Genomic DNA, 15,801 nt, shown 5'->3' on the forward strand with positions numbered 1-15,801 from the left:
AGGTCTGGCTGGTCCCTATGGGGCCTCCCTTGGAGGGAGGGGGGGGTCCTGACCGTCCCCACAGTGCTCTGGGGGTGCTTGGCTGTCCCTCCGGGCTTCCCAGGAATGGGGTGCCCAGCTGTCCCCGTGGGGCACGGCTCACAGGGAGGGGATACCCGGCTGCCCCATAAGGCAGAGCCCACGGGGAGGGGGTGCTCAGTTGTCCCTGCGGGACCGTTTTTCCCTATTGCCCCATCGGTAGCCAAGCGGGAGGGCCGGTGGGTCCCCTTTTCCCCCCCTGCATCCAGCCCTCTTTTCCGGGAAGCGGCCCGGGACCGCGCTCCGGCAGCGGCGGGCTGCCCCGTGCAGCGCTCCCACCCACAGCGACGGCGCGGGGGCTGAGCGCGGCATGCGCGGGACGCGGCCGGGCTCAGGGGAGAGCCAGGTCCTGTGGCAGGGACCCCAGGGCCTGCGGGTTCGCGAGAGGTCGAGCTGAGACCCCGCACGCTCGGTGCTCCGATGGGACGTCGGCCTCTCCCTGACTAGCCGTGAACGAGCCGCACGTGGGAGGGCTGGGGCTTGCAGCACTGGAGTTCAGAGCTGAGTCTCTCCTGCCCGCATCCGTGTGCAGCTGGGGAAGAGGTTTCTGTAGCAGCAGAGGTGCAGCCCCGTCCCCGTGTCCCCTCTTTGCGGTGTCACCCACGGGGCCGGGCCCGGCAGGGTGCGAGGCCGCTGTGCTCCGTGCTTGCCGGGTCCGCCCGCTCTAGCGGGACACCGAGAGGAGTTCAGCTCGGTGTGGTTAATGTAAGGCGCTGTTTAAGCTTCACACGTGGTATTTCGAAGCAGGGCTGTTCTGGCAGCCAGGGTAGGTTACAGTCTACGCGTTATATTCTAGTGGCTTTCTCAGAGCCTCGGCGGCAAATAAACCATTGCTGTCATGACCCTGAAAAATCATTCAGGGCCTAGAGGGACTTGTCCGGGGGGTCTGGTCTATCCATCGGCTGCCGTTTGAACGGCTTCAGCTCAGCGTGTTGGCTGCTGCGCTCTTGGACAAAAATGAGTCAACCCATTTGTGGTTGTCTCTCTCAATAACTAATTCCAAGTCATTTGCTTCCCGCCCCCGGTGCTTTCTGCCCTCCTCTTCCTCCCAGCTGGGGGGGAGTCGGGGAGGGACGGTGCGATCTTCTGGAGAAAGGGGGCCAGGGTGTCCGTCTCCTGCCTCCCGGCTGTAGAAGGGCATCCCGATAGCTCTGCCCTTAAGACATAGAAAGGAGGGTGGGAGGGCAGGGCTGGCCCTCGAAGCCTGCTCCCGTAAGGGCTGTGCGACGGCTCACCGTCCCGTCCATCCGCTTCTCCTCCTTCTCGCCGCTGTCCTTTCAATCCTGCTGTCAGGAGGGAGAGGAAGCAGCCCGCTCTCTCCCCTGGCCGCCTCTTCTGCCGGCAGCCCCGTTTCCTCTGCCGAGGGAAGAACAAAGGCAGGGCTGGCAGGCAGTCAAGTGGCTCGCCGGGGGCCAGCCCTCCTGCCTGCCAGCCCCCGGAGCTGCCCGGCCCTGCCGCTCGCCTCCCTGCCTTTACCGGAGCGCAGCTGCTTGCTCTTGCCGGCGGCTCTCCCTTGCCTCCAGCCGGCAGGGATGCTGGGGAGGAGCAGCACCAAGGTGCCGGCTCCCTGTCCCAGCCACGCTTCCAGTTTTGGGCCGCTTTAGAAGTAGGAGCCAGCGGCCGGACAAAACGCTGTCAGCAGCTCGTCCCCCGCAGGCCCTCCGTCCTAGCAGCAGCAAGCGAGCAGTGGGGCTTGGAAGCGGTTGTCTGTTTTTCCCTTTTTTTTTTTTTTTTTTTTTTTTTTGGTGCATGTGTCTTTTTTGTTTTTTAAACTCCTGACTTTACGTGTCCCTTTGGCCTTTATTCCCTCAGTTCCCTCGGCAGAGAGGTCTCTAACCCGTCAGCTTCGGCAGGTAGGGGAAATCACGAGCCTCTGCAGCGCCCGCAGGCCTTGATGCCCCACTTTCACTGCTGAAGCATTCCTTGCGCCTAGAGCACCGCTAACCAAGGTGTGCCCTGCTGAGGGTAGAAGGGAATTTTGTTCTAAATAAATGTTAGAAACACTTGATTTCTCCAGCCCTGTGGCTTTTTCTGGTGCTTGCTGAGCCTGGAACGGCACAAATGACGGCAGTAAATGCGCAGTGCATTAGGTGCTATTCTCAGAGGCTCCTTCAAGAGCACCAGTGTGAGATCAATCCCCTGACTGCATTTTACTTCCATGCAAAAAGCTTCCGATGTGGGCACTGGAGAAATTCAGCCCGGAGCTTGGGTGCATTTAGTGTGGTATTCTCTAATGGGTATACAGTAATTCAGCTCTTATTGAACTCCGTTGAGTTATAGATTTGCTGTGACTCAATTAAAAAATATTTTCTCTACTTTGGAAAAATCTGGTGACCTGAGGGAGAAGGATTATTGGGAACCAGGTCACTTGGCAGTCCCAGCTGCTGCGGTTTGAGACTGGACTGAGAAATGCAGGATCTCTTGTGAGAACCGGGCTGGAGAGAATGAGGCAGTCCCGTTTGGTGAGGTGTGAGCAAACTACAGCATCTGTTGTTCTCTCGTGTTGGCTTTCGTTGCAGTGCATCTGTTTCCCAAACACGGCGCGCGAAGCGAAGCGGGTATTACGTTTCCCCACAGGCTGGGGAAGAGGTGCGTCTGGCAGAGCTACTGTTTGTAAGCCTGTGTAAAAATCTCCGCTCCGTGGGATCGGAGGCATTACAGCGCATGCGGCACAGAGGAGGGGTGAAGGGATGGCCTTTTGTCCCTGCCGTGGTTCGCGACCGCTCGCTTAATTTAGAGACGTCAGCTAAGTCATTTATGAAAAGTGCTGGATCTCTGTCCCTTCTCAGCCCAAAGCCTGCGTGTCCTGCCCCAGAGCAGCGCCTCTTTCCCACCAGGAACCCAGCTTGGTGGGGACGTGGTAGCAGCAAGAGCAGCCGTTTCATCCCAGGCACCTGCTCCCCGGGCGAAGCGGTCAGCCGGCTCCGACGGGGGAGCGCGGGGAGGCTGCGCTCGGGGAGACCAAAGATTGCTCGCTGCGGATGCTTGGAGAAGGAGGTCAGGAGCAGGGCATCCTTCTGGCCATCGGCTCGGGAGACACCGATCGCTCGCACTGTGGTTGCACCTGCAGAGGTGGAGACGCTTGGGGATTTGGGGGAATTAGACCTTTTCGCCTTCCGTCGGTCGCAGGTCAGGCTGTATTTTTTTTATTTTTTTATTTTTTTTAAAAAAGCCTTGCTAGCATACCTAGACTGAATTCTGAAGGGTGGTAGGGATTTGGGAGGTCGTCTAATCCATTCCTCGTCCCCAGGCGGGATCGGCTGCCACGAGCCCTAGACAGATCAGTGCTCTTAATGGGAAATCCTGTCTCCAGCCTGAGGGAGGGAATAGCGGGAGTGCAGGGAGCACTGCTGGAGAGCTAATGCATTGGGGCTTTCAAACAAGCCTTTGATGTGAAATCTGTTGCAAAAGGCTGTTAAGGAAACTAAATCAAGGATGAAGTGCTCTTGCGTATTCAGAGCTGTTAGGAGTAGTTGGAGTGGGATCGGATTGTTGCTTTGGAGCGCTGAAGTAGGTTAATTGCGGGGAATGTGAGGATTGGGGTCTAGCAGCCCTGATCTTGGTTGCGAAGAGGTTGGGCAGTGGGAAGAGAAAGTGGCTGTGCTTGGGTCTGGCTTCTGGGCCGCGGAGGAAGTGGTGGGAGACTTTGCAGAGCTGGACAGTTTCGTTTGCTGACTGGAGCGTTCCCGCGGAGCCCCGGAGCGCTGCCACRGCTGGAGGTGGGCTGAGGCCGGGAATTCATGCTTCCCAGTGCCAGGTGGGAAGTGGCAGGTGAAGAAAGCTGGTGGCAAGCGTGAGCTGCTGCCTGCGGGGAGGGAATGGTTGTCTGAGCGCGCGGGGGGGGCCGGGGGAGGCGTCGCGGTCTCTGCGGAGAGCTTGGGGAAACCACTGGCTGCAGAGTCGCTCCTTGCAGAGGAAACGGGGAGCCTGTGACCGCGCTGGGGAGGGCAGGGCTGGGGCTGACGTATGTCTGCTGCGGGTCGGTGGAACGACCTTGCCGCGGTGGCAGAGCGCACCCTGCTCGTACGCCTCGCAGAGCGGGGTGGGCTCGGAGCAGGATGGAAATGCTGGGAGAGGGACACTAGAGGAAAAATGGCTTTCCCAGGCCGGATCAGCAAAGAYGGAGCAGCGATCCCCTCCCAGCGCCCTCGCGTTGGCGCGCGGGCTGAGCGCGGCCTCGGCTGCGAGCTCGGCCAAGCGCAGCCTCTCTTCCTGTTGTGCGCGCAGCACCTAGCACGGGGGTGCTCTCGCTGCGGCTTCCAGGCGCTGCCACTTTGCTACGACAATAGCAGACTGTCTGCGGTCGCGAGACATTTCCTACCAGGGCGTGCGACTGCAGAAYGGTCTGTTATGGGAGCTTAGCACCTTCTCCTAAAGCATCCGTTCCCAAGCTGAGCTCTGGCATCCTCCCTTCTGCAAGGCCATAGCGAATGGTCGGCACGACCCCGCTCCAGGCCCAGCTGTGCAAACCTGGCGGGCTGGTGATCGGGGTGGGCTGGCTTATGGGAAACAGTTGTGAGCAGCTCGCTGGCGCGGGCAGCTTGGACCCTGTGATCGAAAGCATCTGGCAGAGGTTGCTTGGAGAGGCAGGATGTAATCTCAGCTGTGCAGCCCAGTCCTTACGCAGGGGGTTGGAGCATGTGCTGGTCACTCCCAGCGTAGCCAGGGGTATCCCAGGGCCTTAGACAGGAAGGTTTTCCCATCCCATCCCTCAGTCCAGCTGCAGCAGAGGTGTCTGCCCCGGGGTGCTCTGTTCTGTCCCTGCCTCTCCTTGGGAAGCTGGGTCTGTGCGGGAACCTCGTCGTCTCGTCCTGCCACCTCTCGTGCGGTGACCATGCCGAGAAAGGCATCTTGAGCAAAAGAGGATGGAGGGAGAGTGGATGGGACTCCAAATTCCTGTTGGCAAAACCTGAAGCTGCCAATTTATCTAGAGGGCAGGGGGGCTTAGGGGCTGCCTCTCTGCGTGCCCGCTCCAGCGCCTGCTCTCCGAGAGGGAACTTCAGCCAAGTCGCGCATTGCAGCCGGCGTCTCCCGGCTGCAGCCTGCCAAGTGTGGCGGAGACCTGGCAGGGCTGCGCTGTCTGCCCGTCCTGAGCTGCAGCCAAGCGCTGTCGAGATGGGGCTGTTCTCCGGAGTCCCTGCTTCATCCCGTGTTACGTGCCCCCGGCTGCCAAGATACTGCCTGCTTCTAGCGTGACGCTAGCTAAYGCAGCCCTGGCTGCAAAGCTCTGCCCTCTGCCTTGGCTTTGGTTTCCCTCGGACCCCTCGGTGTCTGCGTCTCCCAGCCCAGCCCTCCAGGGAGGTCGCGTCTTTAACCCAGAAGCCTTGGCACGGCCCCGATCCGCCCCTTTCCCCCGGCTCTCGCCTTTTGCCTGGTGCTGTGCCGGGGCGTGGGGGAGGCGGGTGCGCGCAGGAGCCGCCGGCAGYGGTGCTGGCTGCGCGGTGGGAGCCGTGGCGGCTTTGAACTGCGCTGCTCGATCTCCGGTAAGCCGCCTCCTGCTCACCTGCGGGCTGTTGTGCAAGGCTCCCCTCCTCGCGGCGGTGCTCCGCAAGGCGGGAACGCTGCCGTAGGGACGGTGCTCGCAGCAGGTGAGGCGTTGCGCCTTGCCCCGGCTGGCAGCTTTAACAAGCTGGGATGCGTCGTGGGCTGGCTGCTGCTCTTGGCCTCTAGTTGTTTGCAGCGTCTGGGGCTCTGGCAGGGCAACTGCATTTGCCAGAGGATGCTTTGCCTTAGTAATAGCTTTGAGATCTCGTTATCTCCTTGCTTGGGGATGGCAGGGATGAGGAAAYGGGTTGCTCATACTTGTCCAAGGCTCGAGAAGTCTCCCGAGAGCCTCGCGGGCAGAGGAAGCGCAAGACGAGGATGCTCTCTCCAAAGGGTCGGAGCCTCTCTGTTTTCACCTCTGGTGTGTTGGTGTCTGCAGCTTTTCCATGTGGTGGAAGGAGCACAAAGTCCTGTGGACCTGCACCAGGGAGCAAGGTCGTGTTCCTGTGCAACTCCAGTGTCCTCTTGGGCTGTGCCGTGGTGACTGATCCCCCTTGGGCTGGTGTGACCAGCTTAGTCCATGTTAATCCCCCCTCTCCTGTGGCTGGGGTGCTGCCGGCTCTGAAATGCTTCCCGAGGCCGGATTTGGAAAGTTAAGCTCTTTGCAGGGGGGTGGCTGGGGAAGGCAGGCAGGCAGGCGCGTCGGCGTCTGYGCGGGGCCTGGCACAAGAGCACGCTGCTCCTGCGTGAGGTCTGCAGCAGCTCCCGCGGCGCTAACGATGCCTTTCTGTTTCTCTGGCCTTGGTGTTTCTGATCGTTAGGCGAGTTGCACTTCTGCAGGAAATGGATGCCCCGAGGGCTTCCCGCGCGTACGCGCCTGCTGTGGCAAGCAGAAAAGTTGTCTGCTGGCGTGTGGTCTCTGGGGTTTTGGCTGTGGAGCCTCGCTATGCAAGCGTGGAGGGAGCGAGGGGAGAGGGCAGGCTCTTGCTTCCCTGTGCGCTCTGGAGGCGGAAAGCGCCCGCTCCTTAGTGCCGGTCCCGGCCCGTGCGGACCATGCAACGTTCGGTCCTGCGGCAAGAGCTGGAGGAGGCGGGAGATGAGGAGCAGTGAAACCGCAAGAGCACGCTGTGCCAGGTAGCCATCACCCGAGCGAGACTGCAGAGAGAGGGAAGTAGGAGCAGCGGCTCTTCCTTCGAAGGTGTGAGTCACCCGCAAGCCCCGCCGTGCGCAGAGCGGCCACGCTCGGCCGAGCAGGAGGGGGAGCGTTTCTGCGGGCGCTCAGAAAGGAGGAAGGAAGGAACAAGATGTCTCCTTCAGCCTTCTGCAGCTGCCCGAGTTCATTGCAACACCTGAGGGTGCGGGGCCGAGTTCAGGGTCGGCTTGTCCCGCAGCAGAGCGGCACCGCCTGCTGCGGCCGGCCTGGCCTTCCTCGTGTCCCTGCCGGGGATGGGAGGGAGGCCGGCACGGCTGCCGCGGGGCACAGTGCCGGGCTAGGGTAGGAGCAGGCTCGGCAGTGAGAGGTTTATCCTGGAAGGAGGAAACGAGCAAACTCTGGGTTTATTATTCCAAAGTCCAGGGCTGTGGAGCTAAGCTGGTGCGGATGGTCAGAGCTAGAGGCCCTGGAAGGGAACTTCTTCAGGAGTGGATTTGCCTTCCGTGAATTTAAGTGCTTAATTCCACCCCCTGCTCCCCAAAACAAACAGGAACGTGGCCTCATTCCTGCAAGTGAACGAGCCTGTGGCACGCCGGTGTCACGGTTCCCCTGGGCCTGGGGACCACTCTGCGCCGGCCCTTCGCGGCAAGCCCGGCTCGGTGAGCTCTGTGCCAGGAGCCGGCACGCGCGGTGCAGCCCATCTCTGCCATCACGCCCACGCTGCTGCCCACCGAGAGCCGGCCACGCTTGGGGACCCGGGGATGGAGCAAGGCTGCGACCCTCGCGGCTTTCCGGGGGCTCTTGTCCTTTGACAGTAATTGCGATGCTTTGCGATGTGCTCCAAAACCTCCTGCGGTGCGTCGTGGAATAATGCTCCCTGCGCGGCTGCACGCTCCAGCCTGCTGCTAAGCCCAGACAGCTCCGAGGAAGGAATTGGCTTGCGCAGACGTTGGCGTGGGAAATAATCGCTGTGTGGGCGCTGCTTGGTGTGCGCAGCCCCGCAGTTCCCTTGTCTTTCAGAAATCAGAGCCCACGGAGCCTGGCTGAGCCTCTGGGAGGGGGTGGTTCAGCCGGGCTCTGCCAAGGAGGACCGAGCGGCCAGGTCTGCTTCTTCAGGCGCCCGTGTCCGAGTGTCCTCCCTGTCCCCAAAGGATGCTGGCCACAGAACTGCGGGGAGCCCAGGTCCTCTTTGCTGCAGCGTGGTGTTAAATTGGGGCAGCCCCGCTGGGGCTGGTGGGTTGGGAACRTGCAGGTGCATTGGGAACGTGCACGGCAGCGAGTCCGCGCTGATGAGCTGCTCCAGGAGAAAGTCCGGCCCCAGCTGGGCTAGGAGCAGGCTGCGGGCACCCTCCTCCTCTGGATGGTCACGCAGGCCAGAGGTTTCAGTGCTCGCTGCCCCCGCAAAGGGGGTGAGTGTTTTTCCACCCCCTCCTTTCTGTTCAGTTTCTCCTCTCCCAGCAATCTGCTCCCGTCCAGGTACCCTTTCCCTAACCCCGCTTCCCATCGGTTTGTGGCCCAGACGGTCTGGCTGCTGTTCTAGTGCGAGCCTGGGCTGAGGTGTAATGTCCTGTCCTCTGTGCAGATGGTGCCTTTTCGCTCGCCCGTGGGCAGTGACTCATGATGTGCCCTGGTTAAGGGAAATCACTTCGGCCCGTGTACTGCTGAACGAGGCAACGGGTTTGTTTTTCAAGGCTGGAGCGGTTTCCATCTAGGAAAACAGGTTCTTGGGTTTCCTTGGGAAGCAGAGAAGTGAGAAGCGTTTGCAGTAGAGTTGATCGTTGCCCTCATGAATTTCAAACCACTCAGTGCTGTTAACTAGCCGCTGCCTGTCTGGTGCCACAAGCACGGGCTCTTTCTTTTTACGGTCATAGTTGCTGCAGAAGAGAGACGTGTCTGTGTTGCTCTGTCTAGGCAGGAAGACGGGGCACTTGTGACAGCAGATGGGTCCTGTAACCCTAGAAGCCAGTTTGCAGGCTCCTTCGTAATACTTGCRCTGGCTTAGCAAAGGCAATGCCCTCTAAGCATCTCGTGCGCACTGCAATCGGAGTCCCTGTGGCTTGGGCTCGCAGGCCCTCGGCTCGGATTSCCATACCTTAATGCCTGGAACGGCGCTTGTGCGTGTGCCTGCCCCGTCCTTGAGCCTGGGAAGCCGTGCACTGGCGGTGCTAACGCCCCAGATGCAACGCGTGCTTCTGCTAGGCTCTTCCCCGGGCTGCTCACGTGCACCTTGGATGGGCTCAGTTCCTAGCGTGGCTGTTATTTGTCCCGTAGCCAAGTTCTCCTTGCGGAGTTGCTGCTCCTATAAGGCAGCTCCGTCTCTGAGATTCCCCAAGAAGGTCACGCAGGGAGCAAGGGAGGGACCATGGAGAGGGGAGGAAATTCCTCCTTTGCTTGTGTTGGGGAGTTATATTTAGCCTTGTGGATATCAGCCTTGCTCAGCCCCAGTTACGAGACATGTGCCGTGGAACGAGAACTGCCTTGGGCATGTGTGTGTCCAGCAATTGGCACTGCCTCTCTCCGTAATTCCTGGGTATGAGTGTGATTTGGCTTGTGACCAGTGGGGCCGTGGCCGGGCATGGGAAGGGCTGGAAGCCGGAGGCAGAGCCCAGGCTGGGGGCAGGCAGTGCCTCGCTGCCCTGCAGTAGCAGCCCTGACTCTTTTTTTTGCCTTTTTTTGCCCCGTGTATGTGTGAGGATGAAAACCCGGAAACCTGCCTGTGGCTCATTTCCTGCCTGGCAGGCAGCGAGCGACGCATATTTCCGAGCGGGAGGCAGTGTTTCCTGGTGCTCGCAGCCTGGCGGGTGGGATGGGATCATTCCTGGGAAGCACCAGGCCTGAACCTGCTGCTGGGAACGCTGCAGGCTCTGTGCGAAATAATTCACGTTGGAGCTTTGAGATGGGGAAGGTGTCCCTTGTCCATCTGCTGCCCTCTTCTAGCCTTGGTCCTACGCTAGCTGGGGACTTCTCTTTGGGTCGGAATGGCAAGGAGGAATAATCTTTCCCTGTCTGAGGGCTGCTCCTGTGTGGCTGGAGAGCCCCTGCCCTGCTCTCTGCAGTTCCTCCCCTGGTGATGTACCCTGGGAGATGCTGGTGGGGTGGGTTTCTCCCCCAGGTCCAGCCTGTGCAGGTGTTTCCCCGGGAGGGAGTAATCTGCGCCTGAGGAGTCTGACTCATGGCCATGTGAGCCCTCCTGGAGGGTGACTGTCACACGTTTAGATGGTTTCAGCTGCCAGGTCACAGCCTGTTTCACGTGGGCGTTGGGCTTGGCCTGGGGCTGGCTGAGTGGCTCCGTGCGTGTGTGCGTTACGAATCGCATCCCTGCCTCCCCTTTCTCCCCTCAGGTATGCTGGAGGATGGGAAGAAGTTTGATTCTTCTCGCGACAGGAACAAGCCGTTCAAGTTTGTGATGGGCAAGCAGGAGGTGATCCGCGGCTGGGAGGAAGGAGTCGCCCAGGTGCCTGGTGCTTCTGCGTGTCTCTGTCTCCCTTGCAGGGGCTGCTCAGAGCCGCGTGGCTCAGATCTGCAGTGTGGGCAGAAATCACAATGTGCGCAGCTCTTTCCCTTTTTTTTCTCCTGTGTGTTTTCCACCCCTCCACCCCCTCTGTGTTTGGAGGTGTGGGCGAGAATATCACCTTCTGCATTGCCACCTGCCAGATGGCAGGAATGGAGCAGGTCTGGGCCCCAGGAACACCTACAGCACGTCGGTGACTCAGCGGTGACATTTCTGTACTGAGTCAGTGCCGAACGAATGCCACGGGGAGTGCTCAGCGCCTCCTGCTCCGAGAGAAGACGGCTCCTGGGGCTGCGAGCCCACACAGAGGAAGGGCTGGTTTGCATGGCGTGGGTTCAGTCCCAGCATGCGTGACTGCAGTCAACTCCGTGCACTATCGGAAACGCGAGGCTTGTTCCGTGCGGTGCCCACGTTGTAGCGCAAGGAGGCCGGTGTCTTTAGGGAATGGCCTGGCAGTCCCTTCCTGCCCTATGAAAAAACCTGTGTGAAGGACATCTCTAGCCCTGCTCCCTCTGCTTAACGCCTGCTCCTTTTCCAGCCAGTGCTGCCTCCTTCTCCCTTCTCATGTTCTTCCCGTTCCTCTTCTGTCCCCTTGTGCCTTTGTGCAGCCCAGGTCCTTGCTCTTACCCCCTGGAGGGAACGGAAGGGGACAGACCTGTGTCTCTCCTGCTGTCTCTCACCTGGTGTCCGTGCGTGTTTCCTGACATGCCTGTGTTTCTCTCCCTGCTCCCAGATGAGTGTTGGTCAGAGGGCGAAGATGACCATCTCCCCAGATTACGCCTATGGCTCTACTGGCCACCCAGGGATCATCCCACCAAATGCCACTCTAATTTTTGACGTGGAGCTCATGAAATTGGAATGACCTACCCCAACCCCCTGTCCTTGGGTAAGGAGGGAGAAGCAGCTGATGGGGCTAAGGGAACACTTCTTCAGGCCCCTCTCTTTGGCCTCAGGCCAGCGTGGGGAGGTGGGATGGAGATGATGGTTGTCGGGATGCATGAGAAGGATGGGGCGGGTTTCTAGCTGCAGGTAGAAGGCCTGTTGCTCTCAGGACACTGGTGATTTGGGGAGCACATTGATGATAGAAGCAGTGTCCTGCCTGGCAGGCTCAGGTCTCCTGCACTGTGTCCTTCCACAGCAGGGCCTGGCTGCCCACTCCCCCTCGTGATGGCCCCGGTGCCTCTCTTGCCTTGCTGAAGGCCCATTCCACCTACATAATTGGGGCTTCAGTTCTGCTTTGAGGGCACCATGCGGTTTCTAGTGAAACTGTGTCATGAACACACTTCCTCCTTGGCCGTGGCTTTCTCCTGAAGGCTGCCAGCTTCTCTGCCAGCAGCTTCGTTACGGTGCCTCTCTTCTCTCCCAAACAGGTTTGGCACATGGAGGAATCCAGAATCTCAGCTTCAAGAAGAATGCACATGACTTTGTACGGAGCTTTTCCTGATATTCCACTACACTCATTGTATAACCTTACACCTTGATTGAATGCCTTTGGTCACTAAGCTTTGCGTCTGACTCTTCCTCCTTGTATCGTGTTTTTATGTCTTTTTAAACTATACGCCGTAAACCTCAACTCTTTTTGGGTCAAGTTCTTAATCTTATTTTTGTTCCAGGTGTAGACTACGTTTTACCAGTAGTACGCAGATGGCCTGACCTTAGATAGGAGTCGTTTGAACAAAAGGAAACCTGTTAGTTAATTGTTTTGGTGCCGATCTCTATGGTGTGTTAAAACCATAAATTGCTGCTGCTGCAAAAGCCATAGCAGAGTGAGGCTGTCGAGGCTGAATGGATGCGGAGAGCAAAGTAGCGCTAGGATTGTGTGTTAGTTACCCTGCCTGGAACCGGGGCAATGAGGAAGCAGTTTGTCCTTTCCTGGCTTTCTGGGGAGAGGACAGCATCGCTGCATGCACAGTGTTTTTCCTCCCGGGAAGCTGGGGCTGCTGTACCCCTCCTTCCTCTCCCAGCTGTTGACTTCTCCATCTCACGGTGGACCTTCCGCCCACCTGCCTTTGGATTTGTGGAGATCATTTTCTCTTTAGCCATCAGAGCTCCGCAACTACCTAAAAATCCAAGAACTCGCATTGAGCTTTCTTTAAAAAGGAAAACAAAAGGCAAAAGGAAGGTGCTGTCTACAGGGGAGGTGGCAGGGCCGGTGGGGAGTCAGCTCAGAAGAAAACGCCCCCCTTCTACTCTCTCCCCCCTTGAAAGGAAACATCAGACCCCAGTTGTCCCCGGTCTGAACATGCCTGACCGTTCTCTCCTGACACCTGATGCTGGTCATCGCCGCTTGTCTGGTCTCATACGATGCATAGCTTCCCCCTGCTGCTGTCCTATCTGCCCCCCTCCCTCCGCCCTGCGTAGTGATTTGGTAAGAGAAATTGCCGCCGTTCACTTCCTTCTCCACCGCGTAAAGGTATCAAGTTTTATTATTGCAATAAAAATGCTTTATGCTGGCTTTTCTCAATTCTGTGTGTTGGAGATTTTTCCCTCGCCTGTCTGCCGCTTAGCGCTGCGGGTGCGCTCCCGGGGTGCTGACGCCCTTTCCGTGGCCGGAGGACGCTCCGGAGGCGAGGAAGGGCTGGTGGTTCCCTGTGCCGGCTCGCTTTGCGGTGAGGCTCTTGAGCTTGGCCCTTCGGGGGCAGAGGGACGGCTGCGGCTCGCTGGGCGCTTTGGAAGGGCGGTGGCCTGCCAGAGTTCGTTTGCATAATTGTCTTACCATAAACCTATTAAGTGCTGCCTTGCAGGCAGCGGGTCAGCGTCACRGGCGCGTGTTCCTCGTCGTGGGAAATGCTTGGCACGGCAGGCACGGGCACAACTAGTTCTCTGCTCCTTGGCGCGGTTTTTGACTTCTGTTATTGCTGCGTGTAGCATTTGGCTGGGATTTATATATATATATATTTCTGTCCAGTGGTTAGAGGAGAACTTTAGAGGCTGGATGTTGCTACGTGTGCAGCCTTGCTCTTCCAGCAGCTGGTATTCACAGGTYAGATCAGCCTGGACCTTAAAAAGCTGGCGCCTGCCTTAGTGACCTGGGTGCGGATGCTTCCTTAGATGTGCAGGGCCTTTTCTCCTTAGAAGTCCTCACTAGGATAGCGGGCCTTGGCCGTGTCTGCGATCTCTCGCCTAGCCTGGAGAGCGGCGGTTGCTGAGTCTGTGGCTTTTGGACTGTCGTGCTGCAGCTTGCACGTTTACTGCTGGCGGCTGGGGAATGTTTTGTGGCTCGTGGTGTAGGTGCTCCGTGGTCATCGCTGCTCTAAGCGTCCGTGGCAGGGTTAGGGGAGTCCAGTTTGGTGCCCGGGATGGTTTGCAACGTGCCAGCCTTCCCCCGGGCAGGCAATGGGCTGCATATTTTGCATTAAAGGCTCCAGTTCCTAAACCCAGGTACTTGGATGCGTTAGAGTAATTCTGCTGCTGCCCCAAGGAATTGGGCTCTGCAGCCCCAGCAGCCRTAGCTCTGTGCCCGGCATCCGGCTTCGCTGCTCGCCCTCCGGAAATAGCCGTTGCTTTGGTTCCCGTAATCGATAAGGTTCTGCCCCTAAGGGAGGCCGCGGTGAGTCCGAGCRCCTGAGCCTCAGCGCATTCGTTGGGAGCAAAGTTTGCACTTAAAGGAGGATCCGGTGAGGCCGAAAAGTGAGCTGTTTGGGCTAACCCCCTGGTGGCTTTGGGAACTTGGGTTTTCAGAAGGGATGTGAGAAGACTTAAAAGCTTCTGCAGGTTGGACTGCCACCGTCTGGGCTCCCGCGGCTGGGCCCTCCTTTAGCGCTTGCACGGGGCTCTCGGGTGCGTGCAGCTTCGGGTGCTTCAGGCTCGCTGGGCTGGAGTTAGGTGAACGTTCCCGGGTGTCCCGGCCCCGCGGCGCATGCGGTACCTGCCGGTCTGCCCGGGAACGGGGCCGCCCTCCGAGCCCGCTCAAACGTGCAAATACCAGCACCTCCCTTAGCTGCTGCGCGTTTGGTTTGAGATCTGCCTCCCCCGGGCGCTGGCGCTGTCGGGGCTCGGCAGGGTCTCCGGTGCTCCGGGGACGGCGTGGGCAGGAGCGCCGGAACGGCCGCATGGGCCAGGCCCTTGTGTCAGGCTGTTGTTCGCCACCGCTGGCAGCTGGGAGAGGGCGGCGCGAGGCCGATGCTCCCGGCCGCGGTCCCCCCCGGCCGGCCCTGATGCCCCCCATGCCCAGGGGCTCCTGGGGCGCCCGCCCGGCTTGCCGGCATGGGGTAGCACCGGGAGAAGGAGCCGTCGCCAGCTGGACCTGCGGGCGCTCCGGTGCGAGCCGTTGGCTGCAGCCACCAGCGACGGGTGGAAACTCGAGGGCAGCACGCGTTTTTCTTCCTTCTTTCCTAAAGCCTTTCGCTTTAATTATTAACCAGTGCCAGGCCGGGCCGGGGCTTTCCGTGCTGGCGATAAGCCAGGGCCCGGCGGGAGGCTGCGAGGCGGCAGGAGCTGCCCTGCCCTCGGCGCGCGGCCCCGCTCCCCAGCTCCCGTCCTCCTCCTCCTCCTCTTCTCGCTGCCCTTTGCTTCGGTGCCGCTTCCCAGCAGGGCTTCGCAGCCGGTGGCCCTGACCTCGGAGGGGCGGCATCGTCCAGGGCCTCTGGCACTGCTGCCAGCRGCGCCGGCCCCGCGGACCCCATCCCGTGGGGATGCAGCTGGTAGGTGTGTGCATGCATGTGTGCATGCGTGTGCAAGCGCGTGCGGGTAGCTGTGCCGCATGCGTGCACCATGCACRTCCTGTGTGTGCACGCCCGTGCAGTAACAGGTTTTTTGCATGAGGGCTGCGGGTGCCGGCACCGGCCTCCTCGCCCAGGATCCCTCCTTCGCGGCGAGGCCCATGGAGGACGTGTCCTCCCCGGCGCTCGCTCCGTGCCCTGTTTATCAGCTGCCGCGCTGGGCCCGTCCCAGGTCGGCCGGGCAGCGGGGCACCGGCGGGCTAAAAATAACACGAGTAAATAAATCGCTTCCTCCTGGCCTGGCACGCCGGAGCAGCGGCGCTGGGCGAGCCCCAGGGCCGGGACGTGCCCGGCCGCATGCCAGCGGCTCATGCCAGCCCCGGCCGGCGCCGTGGCCCCCTCGGGCCCCTGCTCCGTTTTTCCGCTGCGGCGTGGGACTCGCCTTGCGCGGGACACGGACACAGCGTCCCGGCTGTGTCAGCCCCACGCGCCCGGGCGGCGGGTGCTGGAAAAGAGGCGTCAGCTGGCACCTGCCGCCCCTGCGGGGCTGCCGGCACCTGGCATCGCCCCAACCCAGCAGCGGCGGAGCTGGGTCACGGAGCCGCCGGGGGCGAGGGAGGCGCCTCCGGGCAGGGGCGGCGCAGCGGGACGGGGGCTGTGGCAGGCGCCGGGGACCTCCACGGAGGAGCGGGGCCCCCGGGGTGCCTGGCCCTGTGGAAAGCCATCCCTGTCCCCATCTCCCTCCTCATCCTCATCCCCGTTCCCATCTCCGTCCTCATCCTCGTCCCTGTCCCCATCTCCCTTGTCCTCGTCCCCGTCCCCATCTCCCTCCTCATCCTCGTCCCCGTCCCCATCTCCCTCCTCATCCTCGTCCCTGTTCCCATCTCCCTCCTCATCCTCGTCCCTGTTCCCAT

The 15,801-nt window shown here is 60.3% G+C and overlaps 1 protein-coding gene across 1 annotated transcript in view; it reads left to right on the top strand.

Annotated features, from left to right (window-relative positions):
- FKBP1A (FK506 binding protein 1A) overlaps positions 1–12,690 on the top strand; it is a 13,893-nt gene extending 1,203 nt beyond the window's left edge. Inside the window, exons 3-5 of the mRNA XM_026056447.1 lie at positions 9,901–10,169; positions 10,960–11,112; positions 11,597–12,690. Of these exons, the coding sequence (XP_025912232.1) occupies positions 9,901–10,169; positions 10,960–11,088 (398 nt within the window). The 3' untranslated portion in view covers positions 11,089–11,112; positions 11,597–12,690. The remainder of the gene's footprint in view (positions 1–9,900; positions 10,170–10,959; positions 11,113–11,596) is intronic.
- Positions 12,691–15,801: the final 3,111 nt, after the last annotated feature.

The sequence above is a fragment of the Apteryx rowi genome, unplaced genomic scaffold (genome assembly GCF_003343035.1).
Source record: "Apteryx rowi isolate R43461 unplaced genomic scaffold, aptRow1 scaffold_0, whole genome shotgun sequence".
In the NCBI taxonomy this organism is placed as follows: Eukaryota; Metazoa; Chordata; class Aves; order Apterygiformes; family Apterygidae; genus Apteryx; species Apteryx rowi.